Genomic DNA, 13,807 nt, shown 5'->3' on the forward strand with positions numbered 1-13,807 from the left:
TATTTTGTCATAGGTTATGTACTCCTATAGAGAAGTATAGCGAGAATATGGGTCATGGAGGTTATCAGAAACCTCATCTTGAATATGAGGGAGAGAAATCTTGCGGGTCACACGGCACACAAAGGAACAATCTGACCAAAGCAAATATATAGTCTAAGCAATACCAGACTGAATGAGACAATTTAGGTTGATATCTTGTTTCCCAGACGTTATGCATCGGAGTTTTCAATCTAATATCGTATAAGAAACTGATCAAATATATATTTATACTAAAAAAAATAATCATGCAGAAGTAGACATTATGATTAGAAAGCATGTGTACTAATGATAAAATTATATTAAGCTTGAAATCATGATACTTAAGTCGCTAGACCATTCATCTAACCATTCATCATCATAACTTATTATTTAAAACTAAAAATCCAATGGGTGCAAATTTAAGATTGCTTAAAACGCAGTCGTTGTTTTTATACAAGTAAAATAAAGATATAAATATTTGAAAGTTAAACGAATGCGTATTTCTAAAAAGATAATTTATTTTTAATCTCAAGTTCGATAAACATATATTTTCAGTCTCAGTTTTTTTCCTACCAATTGTACTACTTCTAAACACTGAAATTACCAATTAAAATTTATGAAGAAATCAGTAAAAATGCCTGTCTTACAAGAGAGAATCATCCACAAGGGATTGTTACTCATTTCGTTCGTTCTTTTTCCAAATCGTCCTTGTGGGCGCCATTTTTGTGCTGGTGAGCCTTCACTAACCATCAGCACTATCAACAATACTGAAGTGATACAAATAATCAGTTCTGAAGTTTTCATTTTCTGAAATAAAGAAACAAGTTGAAAGTAAAGTGGAGGAAACATTTTTTCTTTGTGAAGCATTTATTATTCTCACTTATAAAAATATTATTATTAATGATGAATTTATAAACTCATATTGGTTATATTTTCATAGAATTTGTGATACATATAAAAATAGACTTTCAATAACAATAGACATTGTCACCAGTGCACAGATTGGAGACTATCTCATTTCAGTACTTGGTATATTCAAGTAATTTCAGCTTTCTGAATCACATCGCAGAGAAGTAAACTTTACTGAGTTAACTTCAGGTTACATAAAACTCTAAAATATAACGTCGAGCACCTTTAACAGGAAATCATATTTAGTATTCTGTTGTGTCTGGGAAGAATCATTCTCTTTTAGTGCCTTATTATTTAACACACTCACCGGTAAAATTTCCACTTATTTCTTATTTTTATTTTCTAAAATTTTCGTTGTGTCTTGCAACCTTTTCAATAGTCGTGACTATTGAAAAGGTTGCAAGACTATTGAAAAGGTTAAATAATAAGGCACTAAAAGAGAATGACTCTCCACAGACACAACAGAATATGCTTCAACACACGAACTCATATAAAGAATCTTGCAAACCAAATCCGAAAACGAAACATATTTAGTATATTTTAGTGAAGTCGAAAATTTTGTTTGAAACTGATAAAAATGGTTTGTTGAAAATATAAAAAAATGTGAATGCTGGGGTAAGAACTATAAAATGATTTCATTGATAAAATAGTTGTAACGAGAAATGGTCAAATGAAAGTATATCTATTACTGCACTTTTTGATTTAGGGCTTATGTGGAATTTTACTTGTTAAGTGCTTGATATTATTTTTGATGATATCCCAGTATTAAAGAAGTGGGTATCATCAAATCTTTTGTCCAAGAACAATAGAAATCAATGGATTCTGAACGATGACCTGTTTAAAATGATACAAAACTACCACAGCGCAAATTCTACAGTAAGACTAATAACTCAATCAGAAACGTTTTGGGGCGAAACACTTAATTTCCTACTGACCAAGACAGTGACAGTTTTATTTCAGAGACACTATTCTCTAACATAATATGCTATATGGATTTCAGGAGCGGAGTTTCCTCTAAAAATGAGAGTGATTGGAGATGTATACAGGAAAGTTATCATAACTTACATATATACGTACGTACATACATACAAATCACTTTGACACGCAGCTATCACGCGAAATAGACTTATAGAGATTAAAATTTCGAAATAATTTCCTCCAACTTCAAATATCCATTTTCACTAGTTTTATTTAGCATTTTTGTAGTTTTAAATCCAATTAGAACTCAAGGAAATACACTTCGCTTTTTAGTTTTCTCATCTGTAATACATGCAACACATACAGAACTACATACATGTATGCACACACACACACACAACACACACACACACATGCATATTCCTAAACTTACCTGCACTGTTCATGCTTTGAATTGGCACTAATATTACTATTTGCCAGTAAAATCTTTATACATACATGCATACATACATACGTATGTATGTATGTATGTATGTATGTATGTATGTATGTATGTATGTATGTATGTATGTATGTATGTATGTATGTATGTATGTATGTATGTATGTATGTATGTATGTATGTATGTATGTATGTATAAAGATTTTTTTTATTTACAATGTGCATTTTCGTCGACTTTTCTTATTTTCCCCTATATATATATATATATATATATATATAATATATATATATATATATTATATATATATATATACACATATATAATTATAATTGTCACTAAATGTGACTGGGGTGTTAGAAACACATACATTACTAGAAATAAGAGCTAAAATGCGCTAATGCTGCAGTCAGCGCACATCAGAGTAAACATATGCGCTAAAAGGAACCCCAATTGTCCGAAAAATACCGATCGTGAATTCTTAGTACTAACGTCTGTTTCGGCAATTTCCGTTGCTTCATCAGTTAAGACTGACTCGAACTTCGGCTCTTTTCGGACTTGCTTCTCTACTAGTAAATGTTTTCGTCGTTCAAATTGGGTGATTTAGCGATTCGCTAATGTGTTTGCATAAAATTAATATAAACAGCAGTTTGCAATGTTTCACCATATTTAGTAACAATTATAATTCTCCTTTTTGGCAACACGATTACAAACACTAATGTTTTTTGACTGTCCTTTTCCCAAAATTTGATCATCCTATATTTCTGCTTCTATTAAGTGACCCCTTCCTCTGTCCTTTCCATACTTCCCTTCACCCCTCTGTAACCTGTCTTCCTCCTTTATTCTACTCGCATTTTCCCATCTTTGCCTCCCTATCCAACGTACTCACCATTCCTTCAGTGTTCTGCTTTGTTATAACTAGAGATGGCTCTGACGAAAGTAACATTAATTTTTTTTAGGTCGTTCAATTTTTCTCAACTGATCAATACACCAATCGAGTAAGCCTATCAGTAACGTACCTATAATGACTGCTGGAAACAGCTGTAAGCCGAATTTTCCCTAATAAATGAAAAATATATAATGCCTATTATCTATAACTTGCCTCATACACACACACACACACACACACACACACACACATATATATAGGGAAAATTTACAAAAAAAAAAACAAAAGACGAAGACAGGTGGTGTAGAAAACAAACAGATATATTAGTATAACGCTCAGGAATTGAAAAATTCTTTAACATTTCGAGCCTACGCGCTTCCACAGAAATGAATACAGAAACATACAAGGAGAGAAACAAGAAGAGAAAAAATGTGTGTAGTGGCTAGCGATCTAAAAGCAATTATTAATTATATATATTACGGAGATGTATTTGCATAGCAGTGTGGAAGGTGTTTATAAGCCATTTAAAACACAAAAAAACATATTCATTTAGTTTAAAGATCTATACTAGAAACATTTAAAATACTAAGAACCTGAATTTTACTAAACTATTTTCTGATAATATAGAGAAGTAATTTGGCAGAAATAAATGTTCATATTTAACAATTGAACACGGAAAATTTGCTTTCAAACCCAAAACTTTTGAATCGAATCTTTTCCTCTCCTCTCTTTCACACAATGAATGTTACAACTAACTCGGTATTGATGAAAATATTTCATACAGAGATGCAGATGGCACATTTCCGTGGAAGATAATTCATACATGAATATCAAAAACCGAAATGTCATTAAAATACTATCTTCAAATGTGGTATAACGTTTTTGGTGTCATCCGCAGGAAAAACAGCCATACCATTACTAATGAAACAGCAAAATACATAGTGGAGAAACCTTCCCATCAAAACTACTTCCTAATGTAAGCATAACCGGCAAGATATAGCTAAAAACAGTAGTATGGAATGGAAAAGTTATATACGACTACGATATGAACTACCCAGCAGATGTAAGCATTTCTTTTAAAATCAGTGAAAAAAATATTTAACTGTTTATGAATATGCATTTTTGCCAATAATTATTGGAAGGCTTGGCTGTTGGAAAACATCCATGGGGCAATTTTAAAAAGATCGGGTTTTGAAGCTACGAAAGTGACCAACTATTTCTCCTTTTACATATGCAACACAAGCAGTAAAACTATCTGTAACATTTTTAAAGTTCAACATGAAACACTCGTCACTTTTGATATCTAAATTCCAGAGATGAATTAAAATAATGACAAAAGAAATATAACATGTAAAAGCACACATTCTGATAAAGCATGGTCCACACAACTATCAATAAGAACTGAAACAATTTCTGTAGCTAGAAACAGAATTAGGTTATGAACAAGATTATCTCAGAGTGTCTCGCTCAGAAAGTAAACTCCTGTGATAGAAATGATAAAGCTCAATGTTAGGAATTGCAGAAGAGAGACAAATTAATGTTACCCTTTTTGTTAATGACCTTAAGCTATATTCAGATAATATTCCCCGTACCAAGAAGCCGAGATGATACAACATTCTTACAGACAACACAAACAGTCGTTTGGTGAAGGCAAATGTTGATATTTGCTAGTGAATCAAGTAAAGATTTCTAATAATACGAGCTACAAATATGGATATCAATAGCTAGAATATTTTCCCCTGTCTCAAATGTTGAAGGCTACAAGAATTTCCTAATTGATTAGAGTATTGGATACATTGGTACCGTCAGTGCTTGTACTTACATTTTGAATACTAAAACAAACACTCAAAGAAATCTGCAACTTGGACATCAGGACCAGGAAGATACTAATCCCCACTGATAAGTTCTACACAAACAATGGCTCTAACAGAATCTAACAGGAGGGATGGAGGTGTGGAGGCACATGGCCTATTGGTTAGAGTAGCAGACTCATGGTCGAGGGATCGCGGGTTCGAATCTCAGACCGGGCGATGTGTGTGTTTATGAGCGAAGCACCTAAGCTCCGGCAGAAGGTAATGGCGAAACTTCTGCTGACTCTTTCGCCACAACTTTCTCTCACTCTTTCCTCCTGCATCTTGCAGCTCACCTGCGACGGACCGGCGTCTCGTCCAGGTGGAGAACCTATACGCCAAGAAACCGGGAAACCGGCCCTTATGAGCCAGGCATGGCTCGAGAAGGAACAAACAAGGAGGGATGGAGGTAGTGGCACAAGGTTAGTTCAAACAAATAATGAGTACTGCATTGTATTACTTAGATAAGACTTAAATATAGAAGTTGAATTTCACCTAAATTTGTTTCCCACAACTTTCTTAAAAGTGCGCATCTTTTGATGAAAATTTTCTAGAGTTGGTGGAGATTATGACTATGCCAGAAAAAGTTTTTAAATGAATTTTCAGAAATTTTGGATAAATCTCCCCACCTCACTCCATCTTTGTTTCTCCTAACTTTCTTGAAAATTGAAAATGATTATTTTGGAAAATCATTCTCCACTCCAGACTTTGTTAAATGCGCATTTTTTATGGAAATTCTCCAGAAATAAGTTTTCAATGGTATAGCATCAAGTTAAAAATTTTCAAACTTTATGAAGATAATCCAGCTCTACACCCTCAAGAACGTATCACAAGAAAATTTCATTAAAAAATAGGCACTAAAAAAAAAATCCAGTGTGCGAGCTGGGAGGTGGGGTTGAAAAGAAATTCATCCCAATCTTTTAATCCTCCCCTCTTCACATAATTGTAATGTAAACCATCTAAAGCGCTGTAATGACGGTCATATAAGAGGTAATCTAAAACCAGAATTCACACTTTAAAATAAAGGAATATTGGTGGAACATGTCAATAAAAAATAGCAAGCCACTGCAAGCACAACTTACCTGATAATGTTCTCTGGTTTAAAAAAAACATAAAGTCATGCATTGCTGTTGCAATATCCTGGAGGATATTAATTTTCTCGTCTAAAGTTCTGTTATAAGAGAACATCTTTAGCGAACTAATGAAGAACTAACGGCTCTTATCAGATATATATATTTGTATCCATTATTACAGTTGCACCAAGGCACCGAGCTGGCAGAATCGTTTGCACACCGGACAATATGCTTGGTGGCACTTCGTCCGTCTTTACATTCGAAATTCAGACTTAGTTGTGGCTGACTTTGTCTTCAATCCTTTCGGAGTCGATAAAATACGTATCAGTTTAGCACTGGGGTCGATGAAACCGACTAGCCCCCTGCCCCCAAGTTTCAGGTCTTGCGCCTATAGTAGAAAGGATTATTACAGATAAACTAAGGCGGAGAACTGGCAGAATCGTTAGCATACCGGGAAAAGTGCTTAGCGGCATTTCGCTCGTCTTTACGTTCTGAGTTCAAATTCCGCTACTTTCTGAGTTCAAATTCCGCTACGTTCTGAGTTCAAATTCCGCTACGTTCTAAGTTCAAATTCCACCGAAGTCGACTTACCATTTTTCTTTTCGGAATCGTTAAAATAGGTATTAGTTGGTCATTGCGTTCGATACTGACAACTTCCTCATCCCCCGAAATTGCTGGCCTTGTGACGAAAATTGAAACCATTATCATAAGTACACCAAAGGTGATGAGCTGGCAGAATCATTATGCGCCAGAAAAAAAAAAGGCTTAGCAGCCTTTCTTCCGACATTGAGATCTAAGCTCAAATGCTGCCAGAGTCGATTTTGCCTTTCCTCCTTTCGACAGTTGAGCACTGGTGTCGATGTAATTGACTTATCCACTCTCCCGAAATTGCTGGCCTTGTGCCAAAATTTGAAACCATTATTACAGTTACACTTTAAAGCAGCTAACTGCTAGAATCGTTTGCATGGCCAACAAAATGCTGAGCGACGTTTCTTTTAGACGAGGTCGACTTTGCCTTTCCTCCTTTCAGAGTCGATGAATTAAGTACCATTTGCGTACGGTTTGATGTAATCAACTAGCTCCCCCTCCCCTCAACATTTTAGGCATTGTACCTATAGTAGAAAGAATTATTACAGGTGCACTATACTTATTTCTTTATTACCCACAAAGGGCTAAACACAGAGGGGACAAACAAGGACAGACATAGGTATTAAGTCGATTACATCGACCCCAGTGCGTAACTGGTACTTAATTTATCGACTCCGAAAGGATGTAAGTCAAAGTCGACCTCGGCGGAATTTGAACTCACAACGTAACGGCAGACGAAATACCGCAAAGCATTTCGCCCGGCGTGTTAACGCTTCTGCCAGCTCGCCGCCTTCAGGTGCACTATACTATGTAGCAAGAGGTTCGCATAATCTAGAAAAGCTAGTGTTTCTCAAAAAAAGTAAATAAACTGACTCGCATAATTCAAATCCAGTCGATCAGTGAAGATTAGTAAAACATTCCAAAAAATTCTGCATTTCGTTCTTTTGAATATATACACACAGTCACTAATGGGCATATCTCATACACATACATACAAAAGCGTGATCATACACACACACACACACAAACGCACATAGTGCACTAAAGAAACATGTACACCCATAAAATGAATGCAGCTGTATCTACACATCATACATCAACACATGTATACACTCGCTCATTTAAATCCCTGGGACTGTCGAAACTCAAGCAAAGAACGTTTGTCACTTTGTCAGCGATTGGATTAAATTCTATGAAGAATTCAAAAGTCTAAAAATACATAATTACATACGTGCACGATTTCACAAGAACACGTAAATATATCAACCTATTCAAATTGCTAAATACAGAAGTCAAATCCTCCTCAAATCACAATCTTAAGAAAGAAGGCATTGGATAATAAGGTCCAAAATAGATTATTCCGACATAATGTTGGGGTAGTCATGGATAGCATTCGTTGCAATTTTACTCATTCTGGGCTGATCTGGAGTCAAACGACAATAATAGCCCAAGATATGCAAATATTTTCTTTGCTTCAGTCATTGAACTGTCGTCATATTGGGGCCTCGCATTAAAGGGTTTATTCTATCTGGTACATATTCTATCGGAATTTTTATCAAACAGCTAAATTATGGGGATGTAAACAACCATTAACCAAGGAGTGAGAGATACACACGTAGATCCAAAGGTATGACGGGCTTCTGCAGCTTCCGTCATCAAAGTTCATTTAATGCCTTTGTTATTCCAGGGATGATTTAGAAGACACCGAAGGTACTGCGCAGTGGACTGAACCCGAAACCACTTACTTGAAAAGTACGTGAAGGTAGATGTGAAAATGGGAAAAAATGAGAAATAAATTCCAAGGTGTCTGATTCTAAAACTGTTATTTAAATAAATAAACTTACAACATATTCATTTTCAGACCTCGTATATTATATTTTTTCTGACAACAATAGCTCCATTCGAAATGTATTTCTCGGCAACATCTCTTGCAGCTGGTTTAGTTTAGTTTGTATACGGGAAATAGATAATTTGCAAAAAAGTAATGGGATCTTTTCGGTTTGAACGGCAGTTTTTAACATAATTTCTAGGTAACTAAACACTTTTAAACTTCGTATACTGGTAGAATGTGTTTATAAAACATCTTTTTCTCTTGGCTTTATTGAGAAAATTCTATAGTTTGTAAGATATTTGTTGTTTTTTTTCTTCAATTTCTGCAATTTCAGCCAATCAGTGACATCCATTGAGGTAAAAAAACATTCTGTGCCGTATGAATATGTCCCTCGTTTAAGAAACAGATTGGGTTTATTTACATTTGTGAAAAAAAAAAAATACCCTTCCCCCACCCCTAACCCTAACCCTAAAAGAGATTGAAATGCAGCAGATCGATACTAGGGTCATAATTATGGGTGACAATTTCATATGACACCGCTAGAAAAAATGCCGTTCAAACCGAAAAGATCCAAGTAATGTCAGTTTAAGTCATTCTATGCTCCTTCAATAAGAATCCCCAAATTACAACAGTTACTCTATATAGTTTGGTAATTCTTTTCTTATGAGTCCTTCAAAGGAACCATGTAAACATCATCTTAACCAAAGCTAACTCTAGGGTTGTCGGTGTCCTTATTCCTTTACCCGTTTATTTGTTTCAGTCATTTAACTGCAGCCATGCTGGAGCACCGCCTGTAGTCGAACAAATCGACCCTAGAACTTATTCTATCGGTCCCTTTAGCTGAGCCACTTAGTTACGGGGATGTAGATACACCAAAATTGGTTGTCAAGCGATGGTAGGGGAACAAACACAGACACGGGCTTTCAGTTTTTGTCTACCAAATCCATTCACACGGCTTTCGTCGGGCCGAGACTATAGCAGAAGACACTTGCCCAAGGTGCAACGCAGTGGGACTGAACCCGGAACCATGTGGTTAGAAAGCAAGCTACTTACCACATAGTCATTCCCGTATACAAATATCATAATTTAAAAAAATATTTTCACAACGAGTAAAAACCGCAAATAAAAAGAGTAAAATGTTTATTACAATTTGATAACTGTAAGGGGAAATGTTTATTTTTATATTATTTTGATATTCTCCTTTGTTATTTCGAAGATTCTAAACACGGAAAATGACACCTAGCTGGTTGTACCTCAAGCAACTGCCCGAATTGCGGGTACATTCAGCCAACCCCGATATAACAGTTTTTCTTTCAAGAATAACTTTGTAACTGTTTTCGATTACATCACTAAAGTTTCTTTAGCGTATCTCTCTGATAAAGTGGGTATAAACTAGAACTGGCTTTGAGTTTTTTGAGATTTTCTTTCTGTGATTGTGTATCAATTTTGAGTTAATTTAAAACTTTAGAATATTAAGTTACAGTGAATTTTAAAGGCTAAAATACTGCAATTTTTGGATCTTTTCGGTTTGAACGGCAGTTTTTAACATAATTTCTAGGTAACTAAAAAATGTTAAACTTCGTATACTGGTAGAATGTGTTTATAAAACATCTTTTCTCTTGGTTTTATTGAGAAAATTCTATAGTTTGTTAGATATTTGTTGTTTTTTTCTGCAATTTCTGCAATTTCAACCAATCAATCTGTGTCCCTCGTTTAAGAAACAGATTGGGTTTATTTACATTTGTGAAGAAAAAAAGATACCCTTCCCCCCACCACTAAGCCTATCCCTAACCCTAACCCTAACCCTAAAAGAGTTTGAAATGCAATAGATCGATACTAGGGTCATAATTATGGGTGACAATTTCATATGACACCGCTAGAAAAAACTGCCGTTCCAACCGAAAAGATCCTGTGTGGGTGCGCGCGTGTGTATATATGTATGAATATGTATGCATGTGTATGTATATATATATATATATATATATATATATATAAGTGTGTGTGTGTATGTGTGGCTGTGTGTATGTATGTATGTATGTACACACATACATACCTATACAAATGGACTAGAATATATTTCCTCTTCTTTCTGCAGAATGGGATAAATTGAACTACAAGAGTCTAAACTCAAATTTATTAGTGTAAAAGAATTTTCGGATCTTTTCGGATTGAACGGCACTTTTTTTCTAGCGGTGTCATATGGAATTGTCACCCATAATTATGACCCTAGAATCGATCTATTGCATTTCAATCTGTTTTAGGATTAGGGTTAGTTAGGGTTAGGGGTGGGGAAGGGTATCTTTTTTCTTCACAAATGTAAATAAACCCAATCTGTTACTTAAACGAGGGACATATTCATACGGCACAGAATGCTTTTTAACTCAATGGACGTCACTGATTGGTTGAAATTGCAGAAATTGAAGAAAAAAAACCCCAACAAATGTCTTACAAACTATAGAATTTTCTCTATACAGCCAAGAGAAAAATATGTTTTATAAACACATTCTACCAGTATACGAAGTTTAACATTTTTTAGTTACCTAGAAATTATGTTAAAAACTGTCGTTCAAACCGAAAAGATCCGAATTTTCAAATATACAAACATACATACATTCTCTCTCTCTCTCTCACACACACACAAATGTATGTCGGATTGTCGGACGACAAACACGCTTCGCTCTGCGAACACATACTGCTTAATGCAGTATGTGTTTGTACATTTCCAATAGTGAATGGAGAATTGTGTAACATTAGTGCGGTGACAGTTTTTTTTTATAGTAAATTTATTGTGGTTTGTTACCACTCTGGTGCATATTACTTGCATAAATTGTTGCCAAAATTTATTTTGTGGACAAAGACGTTCTGTATCTTATTTGGATAAAAAGGTAAGGAATACCTTTTAAAATATAAAACTTGATGCCTATAAAAGTTGCACAGATGCAACCTCTACTCTAACCAGTTTGAAGAACCTATAGAAAAATGCTTTTATCTTTGCCCATGTCATACGTGACACACTTGAGAATAGTTGCCTCCAATACCGACGTGCTGAGTCTATTACCATAGGCAATATTCTAATCAGAAGAGATGTAAATAGAAGCTGTTAAATTTAACCATAGAATAACAAATAGTATGGGATAGCCACCGTACGAATGAGGTCATAAATCGTGATAAATAGTCCTGCTCGAAAAAGTCAAGCTAACTTGAGAAAATGAGAAGATCAGTGCTTTTCTGACATCGAAAGAGTTTCTTCTTTTTTTCTTTTTGAAAAGTATCTAAAGATGTAGGCGTAGCTGTATGGTGCGAAGATTACTTCTCAGCCATATGGTTCCGGGTTCAGTCCAAGTGCATGGCACTTTGGGCAAGTGTTCTCTCGGACGAACCGACCATATATATATATATATTTATATATATATACACCGACCATATATATATATATATATAATATATATATATATATATATTATATATATATATATTATATATATACCGACCATATATATATATATGATAATAATAATATTAGGGAGTATATCCAAACTCACAGGGAGAAATTAGATTTAAGACTAAATCTTATATATTATATTAATTATATATTATATTAATTATATATTATGTTTTGTTTTTTATGTTTTTGTTTATGTCTATCACTGTTTGAGTTGCCTAATAGTGGTTTTATCTCTAATTTAATTTATATATATATATATATATATATATATATACATACATATATACATACGTACATACATACGTACATACATATATATATATATAATATATATAATATATATATATATATATATATATATATATTATATATATATATATATATCTGTGTGTATGTGTGTGTGCATATTTTTGTGATGTTTGTGTGTTCTTGTGTCTGTATTTGTTTCCCACCACTGCCTGACAACCGATGTTGGTGTGTTTCCACTCTGCATACAGTATGTTTACGTCCCCGTAATCTAACGGTTTGCCAAAAGAGACCAATAAATACCAGGCTTAAATGAAATAAATATTTGGGATCGATTCGTTCAACAAAAATTCTTCAAGGCGGAGTCCCAGCACGTCCGCAATCTATAGAAAGAAACAAATAAAAGATATTCTGACCGAATAAAACATCCTAAATCAAAATTTCTTATCCCTTTGTCTGTCCTATGTATGATGTGTGATACACAGAACATATTCCCCTGGTATCCTTGCATCATATATGAAACACATTCCTAATTATTTTCAACCACCAGAATAACTTGGGACTTATGAAAGGAAAACTTTATATCACTTGAAACTAAAAGTTTGAAAACAAGGATGTGTGTTTAGGACAGAATTATGAAAATTCTTTGGTCAAGCAACGGGTTACAGGAAATTTATTTGAAACTGTCAGGTATAAAAAATAAAGAGAGATCAAGCCATTTATTTATTAATAGTGAGTTTCGAATATTTAAGGCGATGCTTAGAATTAGCATTCTTTTGTAGATTATTACCATAAATAATATTCAGCAAAAATTGAAGGTATATAAAAATAACATTTTATACAACAAAAGTTTTAGAAAGAAAAGTTTAAGCAAATTTGAAATCTGTATAATGCATTATGTATTTCATGCATGACTGTGTCATAGTATGGCCACGACCAAGTAAATAGAAGTAGTAAAAGAGTAAAAAGTAACATACATACAAAAGACGAAAACCATAAAAAATTTGTATGTGTGTGTATGTATGTGTATATTGAAAGAAGCAAAGGAAAGATAGAAATAACACTTACTGCTTTATCGTGCTGCTCAACGGAAAATGTAGGCATAAATGTGCAAAATGATTCGTCGCACAGTTGTTATATGTTCGTCGATGCAACGCCCCCGACTCGTACCGTCTCTCATTGTTTTTGCATATTAAATGTTGTCAGTACTCCTACATTTGTTTACCTTGCAATATCTACAAGTGAATAAATTAAAACCATCAACGCCCACTGCTTGTTTTAACTTCTCAAGTTCCACCCATTCCAAGTTTAATCTAACCACTGTCAATACACCTACACAGATACATAGAATAAAATTCTTTATGTCTTATTTTCTTTCAGCCATTGATCTATATGAAACCAATTATCAAAAATGCTATAATACTAGACAGATGTAGAAAGGATGCGAAACAATTAAACTGAAAGAAATGGAAATCGAACAATTTTTATTGAGAAAGAAAGAAACAAAATTTTAAAATAACTGAAAGTTAAATGCCCACTTTTTATTTGATTCAATTTGATTTCTTAGTTGCAAGTCTTGTAATCTATAATGGAGTTGGTAA

At 34.1% G+C, this 13,807-nt stretch overlaps 1 protein-coding gene across 1 annotated transcript in view; it reads right to left on the reverse strand.

The window, feature by feature from the left end:
- The window catches only part of LOC115209927, a 39,615-nt gene extending 26,186 nt beyond the window's left edge, over positions 1–13,429 (reverse strand). Inside the window, exons 1-2 of the mRNA XM_029778534.2 lie at positions 13,275–13,429; positions 666–825 (exon numbers count right to left, since the gene is read on the reverse strand). Coding sequence (XP_029634394.1) covers positions 666–825; positions 13,275–13,310 — 196 coding nt within the window. The 5' untranslated portion in view covers positions 13,311–13,429. The remainder of the gene's footprint in view (positions 1–665; positions 826–13,274) is intronic.
- Between the last annotated feature and the right edge of the window lie 378 nt (positions 13,430–13,807).

This window comes from Octopus sinensis, linkage group LG3 (assembly GCF_006345805.1).
Source record: "Octopus sinensis linkage group LG3, ASM634580v1, whole genome shotgun sequence".
NCBI lineage: Eukaryota > Metazoa > Mollusca > Cephalopoda > Octopoda > Octopodidae > Octopus > Octopus sinensis.